The following is a 20,804-nucleotide window of genomic DNA, read 5'->3' on the forward strand; positions in this document are numbered from 1 at the left end:
TATTTATCACCATGTTCACTCAATAGCCGTGATGTATATGAGTATCGTAGGATCATCTGTTCCCTGTGAGCGCCTTTTTTCGATTGCCGGCAACATCGCAACTGATGAGCGGAACCGCTTGGATCCCAGTAGACTTGACAGATTGTTGTTTTTAAAAAGCATATGAAGCATTAGGAGTTATAAGCTATGTTATCTACTCTCTTAACTTTTTAATGTAACAAATACATTTAGAAAATTGTGCACGACAATCATAAATTGCTTAAATTTTGTAAAGTTATATATCGAATATTAAAGCATTTGAATCGAGTGGACGTGGACGGTGCGCGGCTCAAGCGATAAGTAGTTGAGTGACCGGTTTGAAGAAGAATCGCGGGGATTCACGAGATCGACCACGGAGGACGGACGTATCGTGTTGAATCGCTGATCGCGCTGCTCATAGTCCACAGCCTCGTCGCACAAATTATAGAAGCAAATTGAAGTTTCATTTACAGACCACTATTATTAGAATAGCAAAAGAAGGAACAAAGATAAATGTCTTCTTTTATATCTGATCTGATATTTTGATATGGTAATAAAAATAATTGTAATTATCGAATTCCCTGAACTTAAAAATTCCTGATTATACTGATAAGAGATCCCAGAGATTGTTTATTATGGTATCATTCTTGTTTTTCATAAAATGGATTTATATTTACATTGTAAATACAAATTGGAAACACATCGATTTTTAAGACGTCGATTTTTTTATGAATCGATTTATCAGATTACGATTCGAATCGATTTATAATCGATCTTTTTTGGAAAGAATCGCCATCCCTAACATACAGTTCAAATTTAAATATTTTTATGCAAAATAGGATGTGACATCACTTATTGAAAGTTAAAAACAACCACCCCCCTCCAAAAAGTATGCCTCAGAACTTATAAGAACGGGCGCAACAAACTCTGCGGGCTTCTTTTTTTCGTAAGAAATATGGTTACAATGTTATATCCCAATTTGTGGTATCATTAAGAAAGTAATTCGTCATCAGTGGGATTCGAAACAGTTACTGGGCTTCTGCGGGAAAAAATATTATGTAATTGATTGATTTGATAGAAAGATCATATTACTGTATCAATTTTATTTAACGTCCTGCTCGTCTCGTCCCATATTGTCATAAAAAATATATATTGTATACCTTTAGGGATAAACGCCGCTATTAATATGAGACATCCAGCTGTTAAAGCAGGTCCACCGCTCATACTAATCCGTCCCAGTCTGGAACAAAAATATGTTGAATTTTAATGATAAAATTTTCTATCTGATAGGAAATTCATCTTAAAGTATTATTCAAAAAACAAAAACAGGAATGACCTAGATTAGTAGTGATCATAGTAACGTGATGAAAAAATGATCAAGGATGTGGTTTTTTTAAAAATCTCAAAAATATCCAAAAACTCGAAAACCGTGGGACTTTTATTGAACATAAATTATTGTGTTTATCTTATTTAATATTAAACTGTAACATATCATGTTACAGTTTAACTGTCTTACAAAATTAACTGGACGTTTGAAATAAAATTATATTAATATAATTAATAATTCTGAAGTGCTAAACCCCACTGCTCCGAGTCCTCAAAGTTAAAAAAGATGAAATTAAATAAATATTTACAGTTAGGCACAACCCTATTAATACGCATGGATTTACCAGAAGTCCGATGAATACCGGTGTATACCTGCATGCTTTTACAACAAGATACCAGAAAGTGTTTACAATGAATGTATTCCGTAATTCAAAAGAATTGTTAGAAAACATTTGTGTGGTATAGGAATATATTTATAGGGACCACCATAGGGAGCAATGACGTTCTATACATATAGAACGTCATTGATAGGGAGTGACAATTTCGGGGTGTGTTCCGATATACACTGCGACCCCTGTACAGTGTGACGTCAATTTAGTATACCGTGAAGCCGTTCCTTTACAGCCAGTTATATTGGTTACTGTTTAAAACGGAACGCAATCCCGTATACTGTCAACCGCATATTTTGACGCAGCATTCAAATGAGTGTATTAAAGTTTTCTAGTTCATAAAAAAAAGCTGTTGTTGGAGTACTGTCAAATTAAAAATATTTAGGATTAAACTGTAGGTATTGTTAATAAAACGTTAGGCACTCGAGTGGTTTTGACTGATCACGTGTTTAAAGTACTGCGAGTACCTTACCTCGAAAACGCCAGTGCTCACAGTAGAATATGGCGGCGATTTATGACGTCATATATTTCCCTAGGGTACTGCGGCAGTATACTGGCAGTCCATAACGGACCGAATTTTTCTACAGTGTTAGGACTGTACAGTGCTCGCAGTGCATATCGGAACATACCCTCGATCAACTATAAGCATCCGCTCATAAGTGCGGCGCGCCTAAACCGCCTTACTAATCTCTTTTAACTATTCTGTGGACTTAACAATATTTTGGTAAGGTCTATCGTGTCTAGCCCCTACAGAATCAAGCACTGACCTGTCAAGAAGAAACGCAACTAAAAGGATTGAGGGTATTTCAGTAGCTGATGCCACGGTGAACGTCACGAAGAAGTCAAGTCCCAAATCTTCAGACATCCTGACCAGCCCGTCAATGATGAGCTCACTGAATGTGAACGCTAACATCAGTATTATCACCATCTTTCGAAGTGGAGCACTCCTGAACACGGTGATAAGAGATTCGTCTGTATTTCGAGGTTGATTTGATGACATCTGCACAAACAAGGTGTTAGGGTAGTATCCTTAAATTTGGATAAAGTAAAGTATTTTTTTTTTTATTTATTTAAAGGGGGCAAACTTTCAAGAGGCTGACGTGACCTTGCATACGATACAACACATGATACGGGTTAACTTAAGCGCTTATTACACTTCATTGAATTTAGTCGTCTAAATTCAGAAGCAACATACAATTTAGAAGCTTCTCATCACAATGTCCTAAATTTAGTTACTGAATCACGACGAAGTCGGACGTGTCACTATAAGAGGATGGCTCCAGACACCAACCAATTGGTCTTTGCCTAGCCTTGGCCGTTGGCCCAATTAAAATAGAAAAAAGATGAATATGGTTGACGGGTATTTATTACTGCGCGGAAAATTAGCAAACATGGACATTATTGGTGTTTTGGAACCAGCGGACTTCAGAAATTATCTATTTCGATTCGAGGTCGTTTGACATATTATAAAATTTTGTGACACCGTTTATTCAAAAGCAAAATACTCTCCTACGACACATCACACACGAAGAGCCTCGAGCGACTGAAATCAGTAACTTAATGCGATTACATTTTCCTAAGTAGGCTTCTAAATAATTCAGTGAGTCAGCAACCATAACTACCATCCATATTTCTGAATTGAGAATGCTAGCATGCTAATGCAATTATACATGTCTAAATTTAGTAAACGTCTAAATTCAGTGAAGTGTAATTATTCAAAAATTGGACCTCTGTTTTTTGCGTGACGGACGAACTGACAACAAAGTGATCCAATAAGGGTTCCGTTTTTTCCTGCTGATGTACGGAAACCTAAAGAGTTGTGAATTAGTTACCTAGATAATTTATCCTTTAATTAAACTTACTATGAATCTGTTAAGAATATCTTCCGGAATCTTTGTACCGTTGACTTTTTCGAAGCGTCGCATTACTTTAACTGCTTTGATTGTTTGGCCACGAGAGGACAGCCATCTGGAACAGTAACATTATATCCCATTCATGACATCCACCGGATGGTAATGTTATGGTAATGTTTTGTAAAGTAGCTTTGGTACAGTTCAATGCAGCCCTGTTTCACTGCGACCAATGTGATCTATTGTGATAGCCACTATTAAGGCCGCTATCAAAAGATAGCGCATAATTGAAACCATTTCTTGACGGTTTATATAAAGTTTATATTTTTACAATTACATTTCTATTTTTCATAGACAGTGCGAAAAAAAAATCACCAAATTACCCTTAACTGTTACAGTTAGAGCCATGCTTATTATTCAATCTAGATTAAATTGTAGGAAAACTTATTTTATTGTACACCAATATTATTTAACATGACATAGTTTAGTTAGTACAGAAATTTTTAATATTTTTGTTATTGCTTCTAATTCTGAATTAAAACTATGGCGATCTTGTGCGAGAGAGGCTACCTAGCTCCGCTTAATTCCTCAAGGCCGTTGGCTCGGTCACCAGCCTTAACTATAGCTCACTGATAAGATTGATTCTTTTCATAAATCTTATTATATATTTTGCAGTGAGCTGACGTATTTCAAGTGGTTGAGGAATTGGACTTCCCAAAGAGATGCTACGTTTACGCATTTAATTACTACTTTCAGAGAGAAACCCCGTTACACAGGGTTTCATCTGCAGTATTACAGAATCTCTCTCTGAGGCCTAAGATTGAGAGGTGTTAGTTTAATCTGCAGTACCCCGTTAGTGTCCTGGTTGGAATGCGTAAGTTTTCCCTAGTTAGCCCTAGTGCCTCGTGCGCAGCCTTCTTGTTGAAGGCTTGGATTACGGTTTTGGAATGGGTTAAACCCGGAGTGTTGCTCCAGAGTTTAATCTGACTCTTGTGAACAAGACTAACTGGACTTAACAAGACTCCTTGGTACACCACAGAAGGGTTCATTGTCAAATTGAGTGCATTTAGCACCAAAACTTGCAAGTTCGTCAGCGTTTTGCTGCCTTCGATCCCTGCATGTCCTGGAACCCATTAAGGTGTAACTCTGTTTATTCCTCCCAGGCAGTGCCGGATTAGCCATATAGCATAGGGTCCCGCATGTCTCACTCATCTCTGTCTGACCATAATTTTTTGATAGAAACTTATTAAGTAAGGTTGTGTAATTGTTTGTGTAAGGATGCTTCGTGAACATGATGGTCTTGATTACTGTCATAATTAGTAATCGCATCCAACAAATACAATGATTTATTAACTATCACTATCACCTGTCACCTCTTAATTAATTTATGCAGTAATTGTACTTTCATCCTTCGTTTGAGCTGGCAACGCTCCTGTGATTCCACTGGTGTCACTAATAACAAAACGCGATTTTGAACCTCGTTTCTTATCCAACAAAAAATCTCCTCTCCATGTTCAAATCGCTTTAAAATTTTCTTCAATCGCTCTTAAAACATGGATAATATCTTACCGAGCACTTTCTGGTATCGTAAAAGGCACTATGACCACGAGTAAGATTGGAAGATTGGTATACCACAGCAGTTTCCTCCAGTCTGAGATCCATATCGCTATCCAGGGCAGAACCACACTAGCTCCACCATAGTATAAAGCCAACGAGGTGTTGGCTATCAGCGAACGATGACTAGTCCCGATATATTCTAGTACTGTAGAAAATTCAAAGTGTGAAATATTATACTTATTAAATAGTTAAGTTAAGAAGTTTACTTCAGTTAGTGCTGGGGCTGCTGTTTCGACTACCGAAGACAGCAAACACCACAAATATGTTGGTCTCAGTGACTCATACATTTTTGTGCACTAAACACATTAAATATTACATAATATGTATTACATGTGAGATACATTTTATTTTTAATAATAAATATATACTATGTTTTCATGCCATGGCCAAGTTAATCTTTTTATTTAACACATAAAATATTTTTAATATTAATATGGTCACTATAAGATGTTGATAGGTGGTCTAATAACAGAATTGATAATAAATTGACCGACTTGGTATTACATGCATCTCACAACTTTTTCGCTTGAAGAACTGAGTTGCGAGACTTTTTTACAAGTTATGTTTTGGATGGATTATTTTTATATTTCATGTACAAACAAGATTTCCTAATAAGTAAATTTTCCAGTTTAAAGCCAGAAATTATTATCATCCGGCTAAGATTAAGATTTATAATTTCCCGTTCCACAATTTAGTTCCATTTAAGATCGGTTAATAACCACAATATGAATATATAATACCTAAAATATAAATGATCATGAAACAGCTATCAAAAGAAGTTCCCACAAGAAACCTGCATATTATGAAGTCCCACAGGCCACTCGTGTAAATGGTGCCAATTCCTCCAGCCATTGCCATGATATTGGAGCCTGAAAACGGAAATATAATTACAAGATGCATACATTGATGTACAATAAATATCTAAGTAATATTTTTTTTAAATATTTTAACCTAATCAAGAAATTTATATAATGTAGATTTCAGAGATGACTTGATCGTCGATGATTCGAGCCGCTTTTCGTTGTTTGCGGTCAAATGAAAGAAGCTGGTACTGGTAAGGACTAATTAATTTGAATAGCAGCCGTTTTCGAATTCGTCGTCTGTGTTTATTCTGTGTAGTACAGCATTTTTTATTATAATATATATAACCTATATATTTAAAATAATATTCAGTTCTAATCAAACTGTAATCTAATTATTTTTGCTTTGTATGTTGTTATATTCAAGTTTTCAATGTTAAAGCTTACTTATACAAAGTGTTATTTAACTTTACTGCAATTAACTTTTATTGTAACACTAGCTGACCCGGCAAACGTTGTTTTGCCATATAAAGTATAATTCACGCGATAGTTTTATAAGTAATAAAATATTGCCTATATTATAGCCTGTACATCATTTTGTTCTATTGTCAATAGTTTTTGCAGCGCACGCAAAAATAGGTTTTCGATTTTACACCTTGTGTTACAAAATAGCAATTTTATTACGGATCCCTAATTTTGAAAAAAAAACATGCCTATAGCCTTCCTCGATAAATGGACTACCCAACACTGAAAGAATCATTCAAATCGGACCAGTAGTACCAGAGATTAGCGCGTTCAAACAAACAAACAAACAAACAAACAAACACTGCAGCTTTATAACATTAGTATAGATGTACGTGAACGCTTGCACCTAAACAGATGCCGCTTTTATCTTCAACATCTATGTCCTCAGTGAGACGTTCGAAGGGAACAATTGTAATTAACTGCGTTCGTGATAATTTGAATGTGTATTTAATCTGTTATTTCTGTTTTTGTCTCCAATAAAATTGATAAGTAAATAAATACGCCTACTAAAATCCATCCCCGAGTCGTGGTCACACAGTTGGTAACACCAGAGTGACTACGAGTATTTTAAAAACAAAAATAGGAGCTACAGACGAGTTTTTTTGCTAAAATTCTTCATTTTTATTACTCATGAGAATCAAGGGCATTATTGAGCCTTTTCGAATGTGAATCCTTATGTCACCGTGGATTGAAGAAAATTAATCGAAAGGAGTTGGGACTTGAAAGTTGCATACCATAAAATACTCGTCTATAGTTCCCATTTTTTGTTTTAGAAGTGTTTGTACAAAAGATGATTTAAAATTACCTAAGAGGTGCTATAAGTGCCATAATTTAGTATAAGAAAGTTTGACTTTGGAACTTTGTTGGACTAGTTAGGAGACAAACATATTAAAAGTCCTGACCCGTCTGGTCCTAACCCTAGGAAGGGGAGCAACAATTCGTTCCACAATCATTCATTATCTAAACTATCGACATTGCCGAGAAGCTGAGAATAGAAATTGATAGATACATCACTAATATTAATTACAGGTTGTAGTAAAAAGTTGTAGAAAAAAAAATACTCGTAATACACAAGTGTGAAACACCAGTGTGACCACTAGTTGGGAATGATAAAAACCAATGTATCCGTATCACCGTTGCTTATAAATGAATAGATTATAAACTAACCCACAATTGCTGGTACTCTGCCATAGCGGTCCGCCATCCAGCCAAAAAAGATGCCTCGAAATAGAGAACCGACAAAGAATATTGACTGTGCCAGGGGAATGTTGCTGGCGTGTTCACAAACCCAGCCCCGCTGAAATTAAAATTGACTAAGAATTTTAAAATAATCTATAGCCCAAGCTTGAAATAATTTGGAAATGTATGACGAAATGTTTTTCAAAATAACATAAGTCTATCTCTACTCGTTTTTTTTAATGAAAATAAGGGACGAGACGACAAGGACGTTCAGCTGATGGTAATTGACAAGCCCTGCCCATTACAATGCAGTGCCATTCAGGATTCTTGGAAAACCCCAAATATTCTGAAAACCACAATAATTGCACTCGTCACCTTGAGACAAGATGTTAAATATCATTTGCCCAGTAATTTCAGTAGCTACGGTGCCCTTCAGACCAATAATGTTTAAACACGATAATGTTTACACATTACTGCTTCACGGCAGAAATAGGTGCCGTTGTGGTACTCATAATCTAGCCAGCATTCTGAAATCGTTATTACTAACCACAAAGTACCACGGATAGGTATTTGCTTGAAAGTTTTTTGTACTTGGAAGGATTATTTTAGAGGAAGAAATCAGTGATCATGGCCAATGCGTGCTCATGCGGCCCTCATCATTCCATCATCATTTATTTGTAGTCATGGTATACATAAGATATTACAAATCACAATAAAAGTTCTCAATTCCTTGACCGCATACTGTGGCGTATAATAATAATTAATAACAAGTCAAATAAATATATATACACAATGTCAGTAAATTGATATGTAAAAAAATGAAATTGATAAAAACATTAGTTAGTAATTAAATTAATTAAAATGATATTTTAAAATGTCAATTGAGTGAAGGATCTCCGTCACCGTCAGTAGGTTATGATCTGCTGTAATGATAATACTGCTATTATATGACGTAGTTTTAAAGTTTTTTTTTTTGTAGAATAGGAGTTCAAATAAGCAAATCAGGTGACCCGTATGCTATGCTGTCACCTAATGCTGAGTCACTGCCGTTTAAAGTTTTTAGTTTTGAGACAATTCCATTCCTCCGAGTTCCACCTTTGCATGACACATTATAAATTAGGATATCATCTCCACCATCTGGATGTGTGGAGTTCCTCCACAGAGCTGTTTTCAAGAAACTTACTTCCACGCACAACCAAGCTGTAGAATGAGCTTCCTTGTACGGTGTTTCCGGGACGAAACAACATGGGTACCTTCAAAAAAAATGGGCGTACATCTTCCTTAAAGGCCGGCAATGCTCATGTGATTCCTCTGGTGATGCAAGAGAATGTGGGTGGTGGCGATCAATTAACACCAGGTGACCTCGTTTGTCCGTACGCTCGTTTGGCCTCCTCTTCAATAAAAAGGCAATTTAGCAAATAAAACTAACCTCACTGACTATAGTCTGGTAGGGAATATCATCTAACTCGAACTCCCAACCATACTTGCAGGGGACAATGTTTGTGTCTGGTGGTACAGTGAGGTGGATCAGCACGTGGGTCCAGTTAGCGTCGTACATGGAACAGCGATCCCAGCCATCGGGAGTCAGCGGTGCTGTGAGGTTCCGTCTGAAAAGAGTTTTTATTTCAGTCACTCTAATATTAATACACCTTATGAATACAAGTTCGGTCAGTTAGTGATGGGGCTCCTGTTGATGTCGATCTCAGTGAGACATATATTTTTGTGCCGTTTGGTGTCGATACACTTGGCCCGTGGGGCCCAGAGGCGCGGAGAATGTACAAACTACTATCCACGCTTCTTACTGGAAATACAAGCCTAATTTGGGTGCGATTTTGACCCACATTAAACGGCCAGATTTCGTTCAAACTTCGTAGATTTTTCGAGGACCGATGACAATACATTAATTTGAAACATTATTTTTAAATTATTCCAATTGTAAAATGAGATTTTTGTTAATTTATATAATTTTCATCTATCGTCGATGAGGCAGGAATTGATGTTTATTTTAAATTATCTTTAAACAATTATCTAATATTTCCTTATATCACTCCACGCTTTTTTTTAAATAAATCATATTGTTTCTCATTTACACTATTATTAATTTATATTCATCAAAATTTTTAACACTATTCTTAAATCAAATTTATTAAATTTTATTTTCTCTTTGTTACTTCAGTTTTTTATAAAAAGCGTGTTTTTTAGTTTTTTCAAAACTATTATTTATTAATTTCTTATGATATATATTTGACAGTTTGAATAAAATATGTTTTTTTAAGCGAACTCCTGACTCGCCCCGTAACAGTACCCATGTCGTATCGTCCTGGTAACACTGCACAAGGAAGCTCATTCCACAGCTTGGTTGTACGTGGAAGAAAAATTCCTTGAAAACCGCACTGTGGACGAACGCCACACATCCAGATGGTAGGTAGGGATGATATCCTAATTTGTGTCGTGTCGTACGAAGGTGGAATTCGGCGGCAGGAATCAAGTTAAACAGCTCTTCGGAACACTTGATAATTAATTAATACATAAAACCTCAATTCCATATCTAAATGCTGCAGCTGGGGCACCTTGCACCAGTTATAGGTTATAGGTTATCACGGGCTATTATCCGCAACTCGACGACTACAGCGCGCCTATTTTGCGTGGTGAGGAGGGCGGCTAATCCTGCCACCCTAGTTCCTCAAGGTAATGTATCAAACCTCTGATGTCACCCATGACCTCGGGGAGAGTCCTCGGTGACCCCAGGTGTTTGGCCCGGTATGAGGCCACACTCCTACACTCCAAAATGACGTGTGCGGCCGTTTCGTCCGCCTCCGTGCAGGCTCTGCACAGTGGGCTGTCGGTGACACCTATATTGAACAGATGCTTGTTAAAAGGGCCGTGACCCGTTAGTACATGAGTTATTTTCCGTAACCTAGATCGTGGAAGTTTTACTAGCTTACGAGAGAGCTTGGGGTCTATTTGAGGTAGAGCTTCTTTTGCTTGTCTACACCCACTTACATTCATCCAGTACTTATTATGTAATTCCTTGGTGTGTTGGCGTATTACCTTCGTAGGCCAGCTAGGCGGGAGAGGGATAGTTGGTTCTGGTCCTTTTGCTGTCATCGCTGAGCCTCTCCTGGCCAATTCATCAGCGGCATCATTCCCTCGTGAGTTACTGTGTCCCTTTATCCATTGAAGAGTTACTTGGTTGTTATTTTCGCATAACTCCCTCAGACATTGGTGACAGTTGTATATAAGCTTAGAGGTGATAGTGTGGCTTTGTAGGGCTTGTAGTACTGATTTGCTATCTGAAAGGATGCGGATGGAGTTGTCTTTTACCTTTCGAGTCAAAGTAGCAGTGACTGCTTCTATGATACCCATACATTCTGCTTGGAAGACAGTGTTATGAGCTCCTAGTGATGCAGCTATTCTTATATTTAGGTCATCCGAGAACACTCCGTATCCCGTGCCCGACCTTGTCTTTGAGCCATCTGTGAAAATCCTGAGGTTTTTTGTACTGAGGTCCTCTTTCAGTTCTTCATACAGCTGTATTTTGTATCTCTTATCGAATATGTATTCCTTTGGAGATCTATCACTTACTGCCAACAGCAGAGGCTCCTTTTCAATCACCTCATTTAGAACCTCTGGGTGTGGGGATTGAGTGGTTTTCCAAAGATTTAATGTCTTCAACCTTACTGCGGCGCAGGCCGCCTCTTGTTTTATATAGAGGTGTAGTGCCGGAAGGTTCAGCATAGCTTCTACAGCCGCGGTAGGTGTGGTTCGCATACATCCTGTGATAGCCATACACGCTAGTCTTTGGAATCGTTGCAGTTTATTACAAGTAGTGTTCAGCTTGGTGCGTGGCCACCATACAACTGCGCCGTAACATATCATAGGTCGTATCACAGCTGTGTAGAGCCATAGTACGATGTTCGGGGCAAGTCCCCATGTCTTTCCCAACATTCTACGGTATTGCCAGAAGGTTACGGTAGCTGTATTTATTTTTGTTTCCAAGTGGGCCGCCCAGTTTAACTTGCTGTCAAGTATAACTCCTAAGTATTTCACTTCGCTGTTTAGTTGGAGTTCGGTGTTAAACAGTTTTGGCAGTTTATAGTTACCCAGAACTCTTTTGTTTGTGAACATTACCAATTCCGTTTTATGTGGGTTGACTGATAGGTCGTTATCTATGCACCATCTTTCCACGATTTTCAATGCTGCATTTGTTACTTCACATATAGTACTGGCAAACTTTCCGCTTATTAATATAGTTAGGTCGTCTGCGTAGCCTACCGTAAAGTAGTGATTTTCGTTTAGAGTGGTAATTAGATCATTTACTACCAAGTTCCATAAAAGAGGTGAGATAACTCCTCCTTGGGGGCAGCCTTTAGCTACAAATGCTTTCTGTGTCTCACTTTCATTTAGTAAAATCACTCTGTGTTTGAGCATGTTTTCAATCCATGATGACAGAGTTGTACATACTCCATGGCGGTGTAATGCTTCTTTTATTTTTGTAAATTTTGTCTTATCGAAGGCTCCTTCAATGTCCACGAAGGTTCCTAGACAAAAGGTTTTTCCGAAAGTGCGCCCTCTATAACGTTCACTACAGCGTGAAGTGCAGATTCGGTGCTTTTACCCTGACTGTATGCGTGTTGGTTGGGGTGTAGGGGTATTCTCTTAAGGTAATTCTCCCTCAGTTCTCTTTCACACAGCCTTTCTAGGGTCTTCAGGGTAAAAGAGGTAAGACTTATGGGTCTGTAAGATTTAGCGTTAGAATAGTCACTTTTACCTGGTTTAGGTATGAAGATCACTTTAACTTCCCTCCATATCCTAGGGATGTATCTATGCGCTAGACACGCCCTGAAAATGTTGATCAGCCGGTTGTGGAGACCTTCTCCTCCCCATTGCAACAAGGCGGGAAAGATCCCATCAGGTCCTGCTGACTTAAAGGGGTGAAAGGAATTTATAGCCCACTTTATTTTATCGGTTGTCACCAACTTGTGTGCTTGTTGCCAGTCAGCTTCCTCAGCGGTTATGTTTTCATTTACCCACTCGATATGCTGCATTATTTTGCATCCTGGAAAGTGAGTTTCCGTCAGGACTCGCTCTGTTTCCTCTGGTGAGTTGGTAAATGTACCGTCAGGTTTCAGCAGGGATCCGAGGATTTGCCTGGTTTGGTTAGAGATTAATTTCCTTGCCCTGTTGGCCTGGTTATGGCATTGGATGCTGCTGCAAAATTTACGCCAGCCTTCTGATCTTCTGTATCTGATGCGTTTCTTGTATTCAGACTTACACTCTTTGTAGATGTCCCAGTCGTATTGATCGCCTGTGTTCATTGCGCGGTTCAGATGTCTCCTCACTTTTTTCCTGAGCCTTTCTAATTCAGGTCCCCACCAGGTCTGGGGTCTTGGTCTGTCTGATTGAGGGCTAGTGAGGGGACATGTAGCATGATAACTGGCAGTCGTATATTTGTGCTATTTGGTTTTCGATGTTGTCTACTCCGATTATCCTGGCTGGGAGTGTTTCGTCCTTTAGACGCGATTCCATCAGCAACTTGTACTGAGTAAGATTCGTTCTGCGGGGTTTCCTCTTGGGAGGCGGTGTGGTGATGTTTACCTCCATGTTAAAAAGTATCCATCAGTGGTCTGAGCAGGATGCTTCTTTCGACACATGCCAATTGGATATATAATCAGACATTCCCTCTGTTGCTAAGGTGATGTCTATAATTGTTTTGCTCCTTCTATTTACAAAAGGTGGGTTCTGAACCTACATTCAAGATATTAAGGTTAGTAGAAAAAAGGTATTCAGTGAGTTGCTTACCCCTTTTGTTGGTTGTTTGCATGCCCCAGAGCGGGTGATGTGCATTGCAGTCTGCAGCCACAATAAGCTCGCTCTTGGTTGTCTCGCAGTAGTTCACCAGTTTGACAAGTTCTTCCGGCGGTGGGTCTTCCCCGTCAGGCATATAGACGGAGGCGACCACTATCGCTCTCTGGTGAGTTGGAAGGATGTGTCTGTCCAGTATTTTTATTGCGCATAAGTCTCTGTAACAAAAATCTGTTAGGGGTTGCACATGTAGATTATTAGAAATGTAGATACAGGCTCTAGGGTGTTCTGGTCCTGAGTAATGTATAAGCTTACCTCCGATATTGGAGAGATGGCATATCCGGCCCCGCCTAACCCACGGCTCCTGGATTAGGGCGAGAGCTGTAGGGTTAACCTCCAACCATTTCCGAAGTTGGGCCGTTGCGGTTTCGCTATGGTGGAGGTTTATTTGGATGTGCACCAGTGCCGTTGTGGAGTTGTAGTAATGAACATCTGCAGGAAATACACGCAGCAGTAGACGAACGCAAACGGAGCCATGCTCAGAAACAAAAGAATTTGGTAGCGGCCCATCTCCCCAACATGCTGCAGGATTGATTCGAGGGTGTCAGTATCCTCATCTGGCTGAAGGTGTCCTCTGGCAACCTGGAATAATTTTTAAGTAGTTGGTTGATTTAATTAGTCTAGTTAGTTAAACTATACGATTTTTTTATCCTTCATATCGTTTTACCTAAAAAAAAATGGCATTGTAGTGACTTCCGATAGAAGTGAAAACTTTTAGTATTTTAAAGGGAAATTTCATAATGTTTAAGAAAAAAATATTAATATTTATTTATTTTTAAAACTTATTTTCAATAGTATTGACACGAGAGTGGGTCAGCGATTGGTAATAATACTCCGCTTATAGGAACGAGTCTTTATTTGGGGTTCACTTTTTCTGAACTTGCACTTCGCCGGTCTGCCGCTGTTCCTCTTGTGGGCGGCGGTACCTTAAACGTGTCACACCGCGCCGGACACTAAGTCTCTTCTATCTTCTGCTTCTTGACATGTACGATTTTCGGGGGACTTCGAGGGGTACGCTGGATCCTGAGAGTCACATCATTTATCCTTGTGATTACTTTGTATGGTCCCTCCCAACTTGGTTAGAGCTTCGGAGACTTCCCCTTTCGCCTTACAGGATTGTGTAACCAAATCAGGGTTCCTTCTTCAAAACTAGAAATATTAGCTCTTCGATCGTAGCGGTATCTTCATCCATTCACTTGCCTTAAGCCCAGTTGTTCTAATTTCCTCGTAGATGTCAACCATCTTGTTCCATAACTCTTCCACATATTCTGTTACACTTTTTGGAGTATCCGGTGGATACTCCAATTATATATAGTTAATATAGATTAGCTGGCAACTTCAATTCCCTTGCAAAATTGGCGTACGCAAGAGTCACCGTAGTCGTCTCGTGTATTGCGGCTCTATACGACATGAGAAACAGTGGAATTAACTCTTCCCAGTTATCCTGATGACTATCCACTATCTTTGCCAGATGCCGCTCCAATGTTTGGTTTAACCTCTCCACCATCCCATCCGACTGTGGATGATATGGCGTAGTTCTGGTCTTATAGATTCCCAAGATCTTGCAAACTTCTTGAAATACTTGTGATTCGAAGTTTCGCCCTTGATCACTGTGCCTCTCCAAAGGCACAACGAATCTGCAGAAAATTTCATTCACCAGCTTCGCCGCAACGATGACTGCTTCTTGATTCGGTAGAGCAAATGCTTCCGGTCACTTCGGGAAATAATCCATCACCCCCATTATGTAACGGTTTCCAGCTTTGGTGACTGGGAACGGTTCGGCCATATCCAGAGATACTCTTTCCCACGGAGCCCCAACATTATACAACTTCATAGCTCCTCTGCTCCGGGTCTGAGGTCCTTTGACAGATGCACAACTCGTGCATTTTCGACAGTCTTCCACATCGTCACGGCAATGCAACCAGTAAAATCGTTCTTTAATTTTTGTGAGAGTTCTTCTTATTTCTAATGTCCACCTGAAGAACCATCGTGATAAGCTCTCAGGATCTCGTTCACTTTCTCTCTGGGAATGACCAGTTGCAGATGGCAATCCTTTCCTTGCGGGGTTTCCCATTTCCGGCAGAGCAACCCGTCATGCATCACCAAACTATTCCACTGTGCCTAGAGACTCTTGGTAGCCGTTCTGTGTCTAGCCACTTCAGACCATTTTGGTTTAGTTGATCCACTTGCTAGCCAATGTAAAAGTGGTTGAATTTCCTTATCATTTTCCTGAGCTCTCCTCATTGCGTCGTTGCTCCAGATTGTTGTTCTCGTCGATCGAATCTGTTTTGACCAGCCGGATCATAAAGATTTTCTTACTTACGAATGCAATGTTTACATTCCGTCGGACAAGGTCTTCTGGATAAAGCATCTGCGTTTCCATGACTTTTTCCTCCTTGATGCTCGATTTCAAATTCATACTCTTGTCTCTTGACGTTGCTCAATCCATCTGGCCACTTGTCCCTCCGGATTCTTGAATTCTAGTAACCACTTCAAGGCGGCATGATCAGTCCTTACTCGGAATTTGCGACCAAACAAGTACTTTTTAAAATGTTGTAATGTCTTCACCACGGCCAGTAACTCCCTACGAGTTACACAATAGTTTCTCTCCGGCTTCGATAAAGATTAGCTAAAGTATGCAATTACAACTTCTTGATCTCCTCTCTTCTGAGATAGTACTCCACCAATTCCGGTGTTGCTAGCATCAGTATCCACTATGAATCTTCCCTCCGTGTCAAGATATCCGAGGATAGGTGATTCACATAGTCTTTTCTTCAACTCTAAGAAAGCTTGTTCGCATTCTTCATCCCAGGAAAAGGCTCTTTTCTCATCTGTCAGTCGATGTAAGGGCTTAGCATCGGAAAATCCTTTCATAAAACGTCCATAATAAGAGCATAGTCCTAGAAATGCTCTCACATGTGTCTTTTCCGTCGACGTCAGCCAGTCCTTGACAGAACTTATCTTGGCAGGATCCGTCGCAACGCCTTGCTCCGAGATAACGTGCCCCAAGTAATTCATCTGTCGTTGAAAGAAGGAACATTTCTTTAGACTCAACTTCAAGTTGGCACTCTGTGGTTTTGCGCAGACTTTTTCAAGCTTCTTAAGAAGATCTTCAAAATTTCGTCCCATAATGATTATTAAGTAGTAAAGTAGACTAGGCAGGTTTCTCCTAACATACTTGCCAACACATGCTCCATCAACCTCTCGAAAGTAGTTGGGAGGTTACATAATCCGAAGGGCATTGTTTTGAACTGCCATAACCCTTTTCCAGTTGAAAAAGCCGTCTTCTCCTTGTCTTTAGGGTCCAGATCGACTTGCTAGTAGCCGCTTTTCAAATCCAATGTAGAGAACCACGTCATGCCACAAAGTGAATCTAAGGTGTCATCAATTCTTGGCAATGGATAACTGTCCTTCTTAGTTACATCGTTCAAACGCCGATAGTCCACACAAAATCTAGTTTATCCATCCTTCTTTTTCACCAGAACCACTGGAGAACACCATGAACTCGACGATGGTTCTATTACACCATTTTCTTTCATATCCCGAATCATGTCTTCCACTTCTTGTTCGCGTGCAAACGGAATACGTCTTGGTCTCTGCCGTATCAGAACAGTGTCTCCTGTGTCGATCTTGTGTTTCACCAAACTAGTTCTTCCGATGTCCCGTCGTTCTTCGAGACCATCCTGGCGTAGCGTAGCAGGAAATTTCTTTAATTAACTGTAGCTTGGTAAGATTGTCCTTACAGCCATCCAGAAGTTTCAGTATGTTCACATCCTGGCTTGCAGCTACGGTCTTCCTCGCTTCTTCACACTTCCTTAACCAAGCTATCTCCTAACAAGCTCCGGTCACTGTTCCCTTCCTTACGATTTGCTTGTTTTGGAGGATTGAACACGGGAACCATCGCAATTTGGGAGTTTCCCACAACAGTCCTGGCTGGGATCCATGTCGTGTCCAATGTCAGTCTTTCAATTTCAAACTACCGGAACTAGGGTCTGTGATCTCGGATTTAAGGTAATGTCTCTCAAGCACAGAACTTTTCCAAAAGTTCCGCCTTTTATTGGAATTTCTTCACCTCCATGCTTCAATACACCATATTTCATGTCAATGGTACACTGATGATTTCGAAGAAAATCCAACCCGATGATGCAGTCATCTGTGATATCCGCGATTACCATATTTTGCCAGTTCAACGGATCCCCGATTTTTAGGCCACGACCTTCTCTCCTTGGATCGGTATGCGCTAGCCGGTAGCCGTTGTGAGTGTTAAGTTTACATTCTCTCGCATATGTCGTTTTCTGATGCTCTCTAGTATTCTTTGGCTAACGACTGTACGTGAGGCTCCCGTATCCAAAGTGAAACGGCAAGATTTTCCATTTATCATTCCTTTTATAAGTTAAGTGTTTCCGTCATATGTCTGCTTCACGAAGATCCTTGGGGCTTTGCTTCTACCGACCAGCGCCCACCCCACAGCTATGGCCTTTCAAGTTTTCCTGCTGCTCCAACGGTAATGTTGAGACCGCAGCACCACACGACCTTGCGTTATACGCTCACGCCTGGGGCAAGTGCTTCTGATGTGTCCTCGCTCCCCACAGCCAAAGCATAACGGGTTGTATGCTTGCCTTCGGTTGGAATCTGCTGGTACAATTTTGCGGAGTCTCAACGCCCGAGAATCATGACGTACCGCTTCTTCTTCCAACGCATGTGCCACCGCTTCCTTCAAGCTGGTATGATGACTTAATCGTACGGCTGCTCTAACTTCCGCTCTAACTCTTTTTCCACAGCGTCAATACGAGTGGAGTTTTTCTGCACCACGGATAAAATGTCTTTGGAGGGGCCTTGGCCCTGGCCGTGCTTGGTCCTCCTGTCAGCGCGCTTGCTATTCCTGCCGGCGCGCTTGCTCCTCTTGTCGGCGCGCTTGCTCCTCTTGTCAGCGCGCTTGTTCCTCTCGCAAGTCCCGCAGCTGCTCTTCCTGTCAGCGCACTTGCTCCTCGTGCAAGCCTCGCAGATGCTCCTCCTGTCGGCGCGCTTGTTCTTCCATCATGGCGGCCATCTGTTACATGAGCCCGCTGATGTCTACGGCAGGAGCCTGTGGTGCTGACACGATCGCACTGCCTCCAGAGTCAGATGCCTCCTGTAACTCCTCCTCTGCCGCCGCAGCTGCTCCTGCTCGCGTGGTCACTCCTTTCTCGTTCCTGGGCTATGGGTGGTACCCTCATTTATTTTAAAAGGTCTCTACACTGTATACCTATCGATCCTCCGGTCCTATCTAACATTGAGGCCTCTGCCATTCGAGTCAGTATGGCGAATCACCAGCCGATCACTGTTATTTCAGCTTATCTTCCGCCTAACAAACAAATATTACAGAGATATCGAAGCATTACTCGGCCACGGGGCCGCAGTCATAGTGGGCGGCGATGTTAACGCCAAACACTCCAGCTGGAACAGTAGAGCCACAAATAGAAACGGAATTTTATTAGATTCTCTTACAAAGACGCTGAACTTTTCAGTAATAGCACCTGACGAACCAACACGATATCCGGATGTACGGTCAACAGCATGTCGACTGTACATCACGTTTCGCGTATCAGCGTTTACGTCGCCTCGCGTTATTTCCTAAGTAATATTGTAACCAGTTCGCGACAAGCCGCCGATCGATTCGCGTGCTCATTACCATACCAACATTTTACCATTTTACCATATAGCATAAGTTAAGGTTTCAATATACCATTTGAGCCTAACTTGTGTTTTACTCTGTACGGAACCAAACCACCGTACATTGTGGTCCTTCGGCCTTTTGTTAACCAGTGACAAATTTTTTTTTTAACCATTCCAAGGACATTGTGGTCCTTCGGCCTTTTGTTAACCAGTGACAAATTTTTTTTTTTAACCATTCCAAGGACATTGTGGTCCTTCGGCCTTTTGTTAACCAGTGACAGATTTTTTTTTTAACCATTCCAAGGACATTGTGGTCCTTCGGCCTTTTGTTAACCAGTGACAAATTTTTTTTTTTAACCATTCCAAGGACATTGTGGTCCTTCGGCCTTTTGTTAACCAGTGACAAATTTTTTTTTTTTAACCATTCCAAGGACATTGTGGTCCTTCGGCCTTTTGTTAACCAGTGACAAATTTTTTTTTTTAACCATTCCAAGGACATTGGGGTCCTTCGGCCTTTTGTTAACCAGTGACAAATTTTTTTTTTTTAACCATTCCAAGGACATTGTGGTCCTTCGGCCTTTTGTTAACCAGTGACAAATTTTTTTTTTTTTTAACCATTCCAAGGACATTGTGGTCCTTCGGCCTTTTGTTAACCAGTGACCAGAATTTTTTTTTAACCATTCCAAGGACATTGTGGTCCTTCGGCCTTTTGTTAACCAGTGACCAGAATTTTTTTAACCATTTCGAGGACACAAAAACATTGTGATCCATCGTTCTATTAACCAGTACCATTAGTTAACCATTTTAACCAAAATTCGTCGCGTGTGTAGTGAACCAAATTAGTGTTGACCAAAGTGCTTGTGTGTGGAGTGTAACCAGTTCACCAGATCGGCGATACTACCAGCGACTACCAACGGGGAGACTGCTGAGGACACACCAGGTCACCACGTACCAGTCTTCAAGTAAGATCTTTCCTTTTTATCACTCACCACTCTTTACCACTCTCTTTTGACCCGTAACCATGGAGGCTCTATTAACCACCCAAAACCAGATTATGTCCGCGATTAACACGCAGTGTGTTAATTTCAAGAAGGACGGGCCAGAACGAAAGACACCCGCCTATATTGAAAAACGTCTCAACGCTTTAGACTCGTACTGGAGTGAATTCCAGACCAACCATACTAGGCTTTGTGCTGAGTTTGAAGACCCTAACCATCGCTACTTCGCGGAAAACCATTACCAGCGGACGAAAGATTTTTACCAGGAAGTTAGGAATATGATTTCTAATTACGTAACCAGCGATCCCAGCAAACCATTACTGAGACCTGCTACACCATTATCGCAGGGCTCAGATAGGCGCGATATTTTCTCTCCCGCTCAGGAGGGTCCCTCTTTTAGCTTCCCTGCACCAAAGCTATCGAACCAGGGCAACTCCAGTAGGGTCGAAGAAATGCTGCGAAAGCAGAAGAGCAACTTCAAGGCGCTATCCCGTACCATAGAGGCTGTCGACCTTGAAAGCTGCTCCGACCGCTGGGAGTTCGAAGATATTTTACGAACTATCCAATCAAGATGGTCGGTCA

General features: G+C 40.5%; 1 protein-coding gene across 5 annotated transcripts in view; it reads right to left on the minus strand.

Annotated features, from left to right (window-relative positions):
- Window positions 1-20,804, minus strand: part of LOC126979408 (organic cation transporter 1-like) — a 43,834-nt gene that overhangs the window by 3,631 nt on the left and 19,399 nt on the right. For 3 of the 5 annotated variants that reach the window (XM_050828693.1, XM_050828694.1, XM_050828696.1), the window contains exons 2-10: window positions 13,965-14,151; window positions 10,240-10,276; window positions 9,134-9,311; window positions 7,693-7,822; window positions 5,941-6,069; window positions 5,153-5,345; window positions 3,596-3,701; window positions 2,501-2,733; window positions 1,179-1,258 (exon numbers count right to left, since the gene is read on the minus strand). In XM_050828693.1, the coding sequence (XP_050684650.1) occupies window positions 1,179-1,258; window positions 2,501-2,733; window positions 3,596-3,701; window positions 5,153-5,345; window positions 5,941-6,069; window positions 7,693-7,822; window positions 9,134-9,311; window positions 10,240-10,276; window positions 13,965-14,151 (1,273 nt within the window). Of the gene's footprint in view, window positions 1-1,178; window positions 1,259-2,500; window positions 2,734-3,595; window positions 3,702-5,152; window positions 5,346-5,940; window positions 6,070-7,692; window positions 7,823-9,133; window positions 10,280-13,964; window positions 14,152-20,804 lie in introns of those variants that run through there. The other 2 variants (XM_050828697.1, XM_050828698.1) reach the window with 2 other exon arrangements.

The sequence above is a fragment of the Leptidea sinapis genome, chromosome 3 (genome assembly GCF_905404315.1).
Source record: "Leptidea sinapis chromosome 3, ilLepSina1.1, whole genome shotgun sequence".
NCBI lineage: Eukaryota > Metazoa > Arthropoda > Insecta > Lepidoptera > Pieridae > Leptidea > Leptidea sinapis.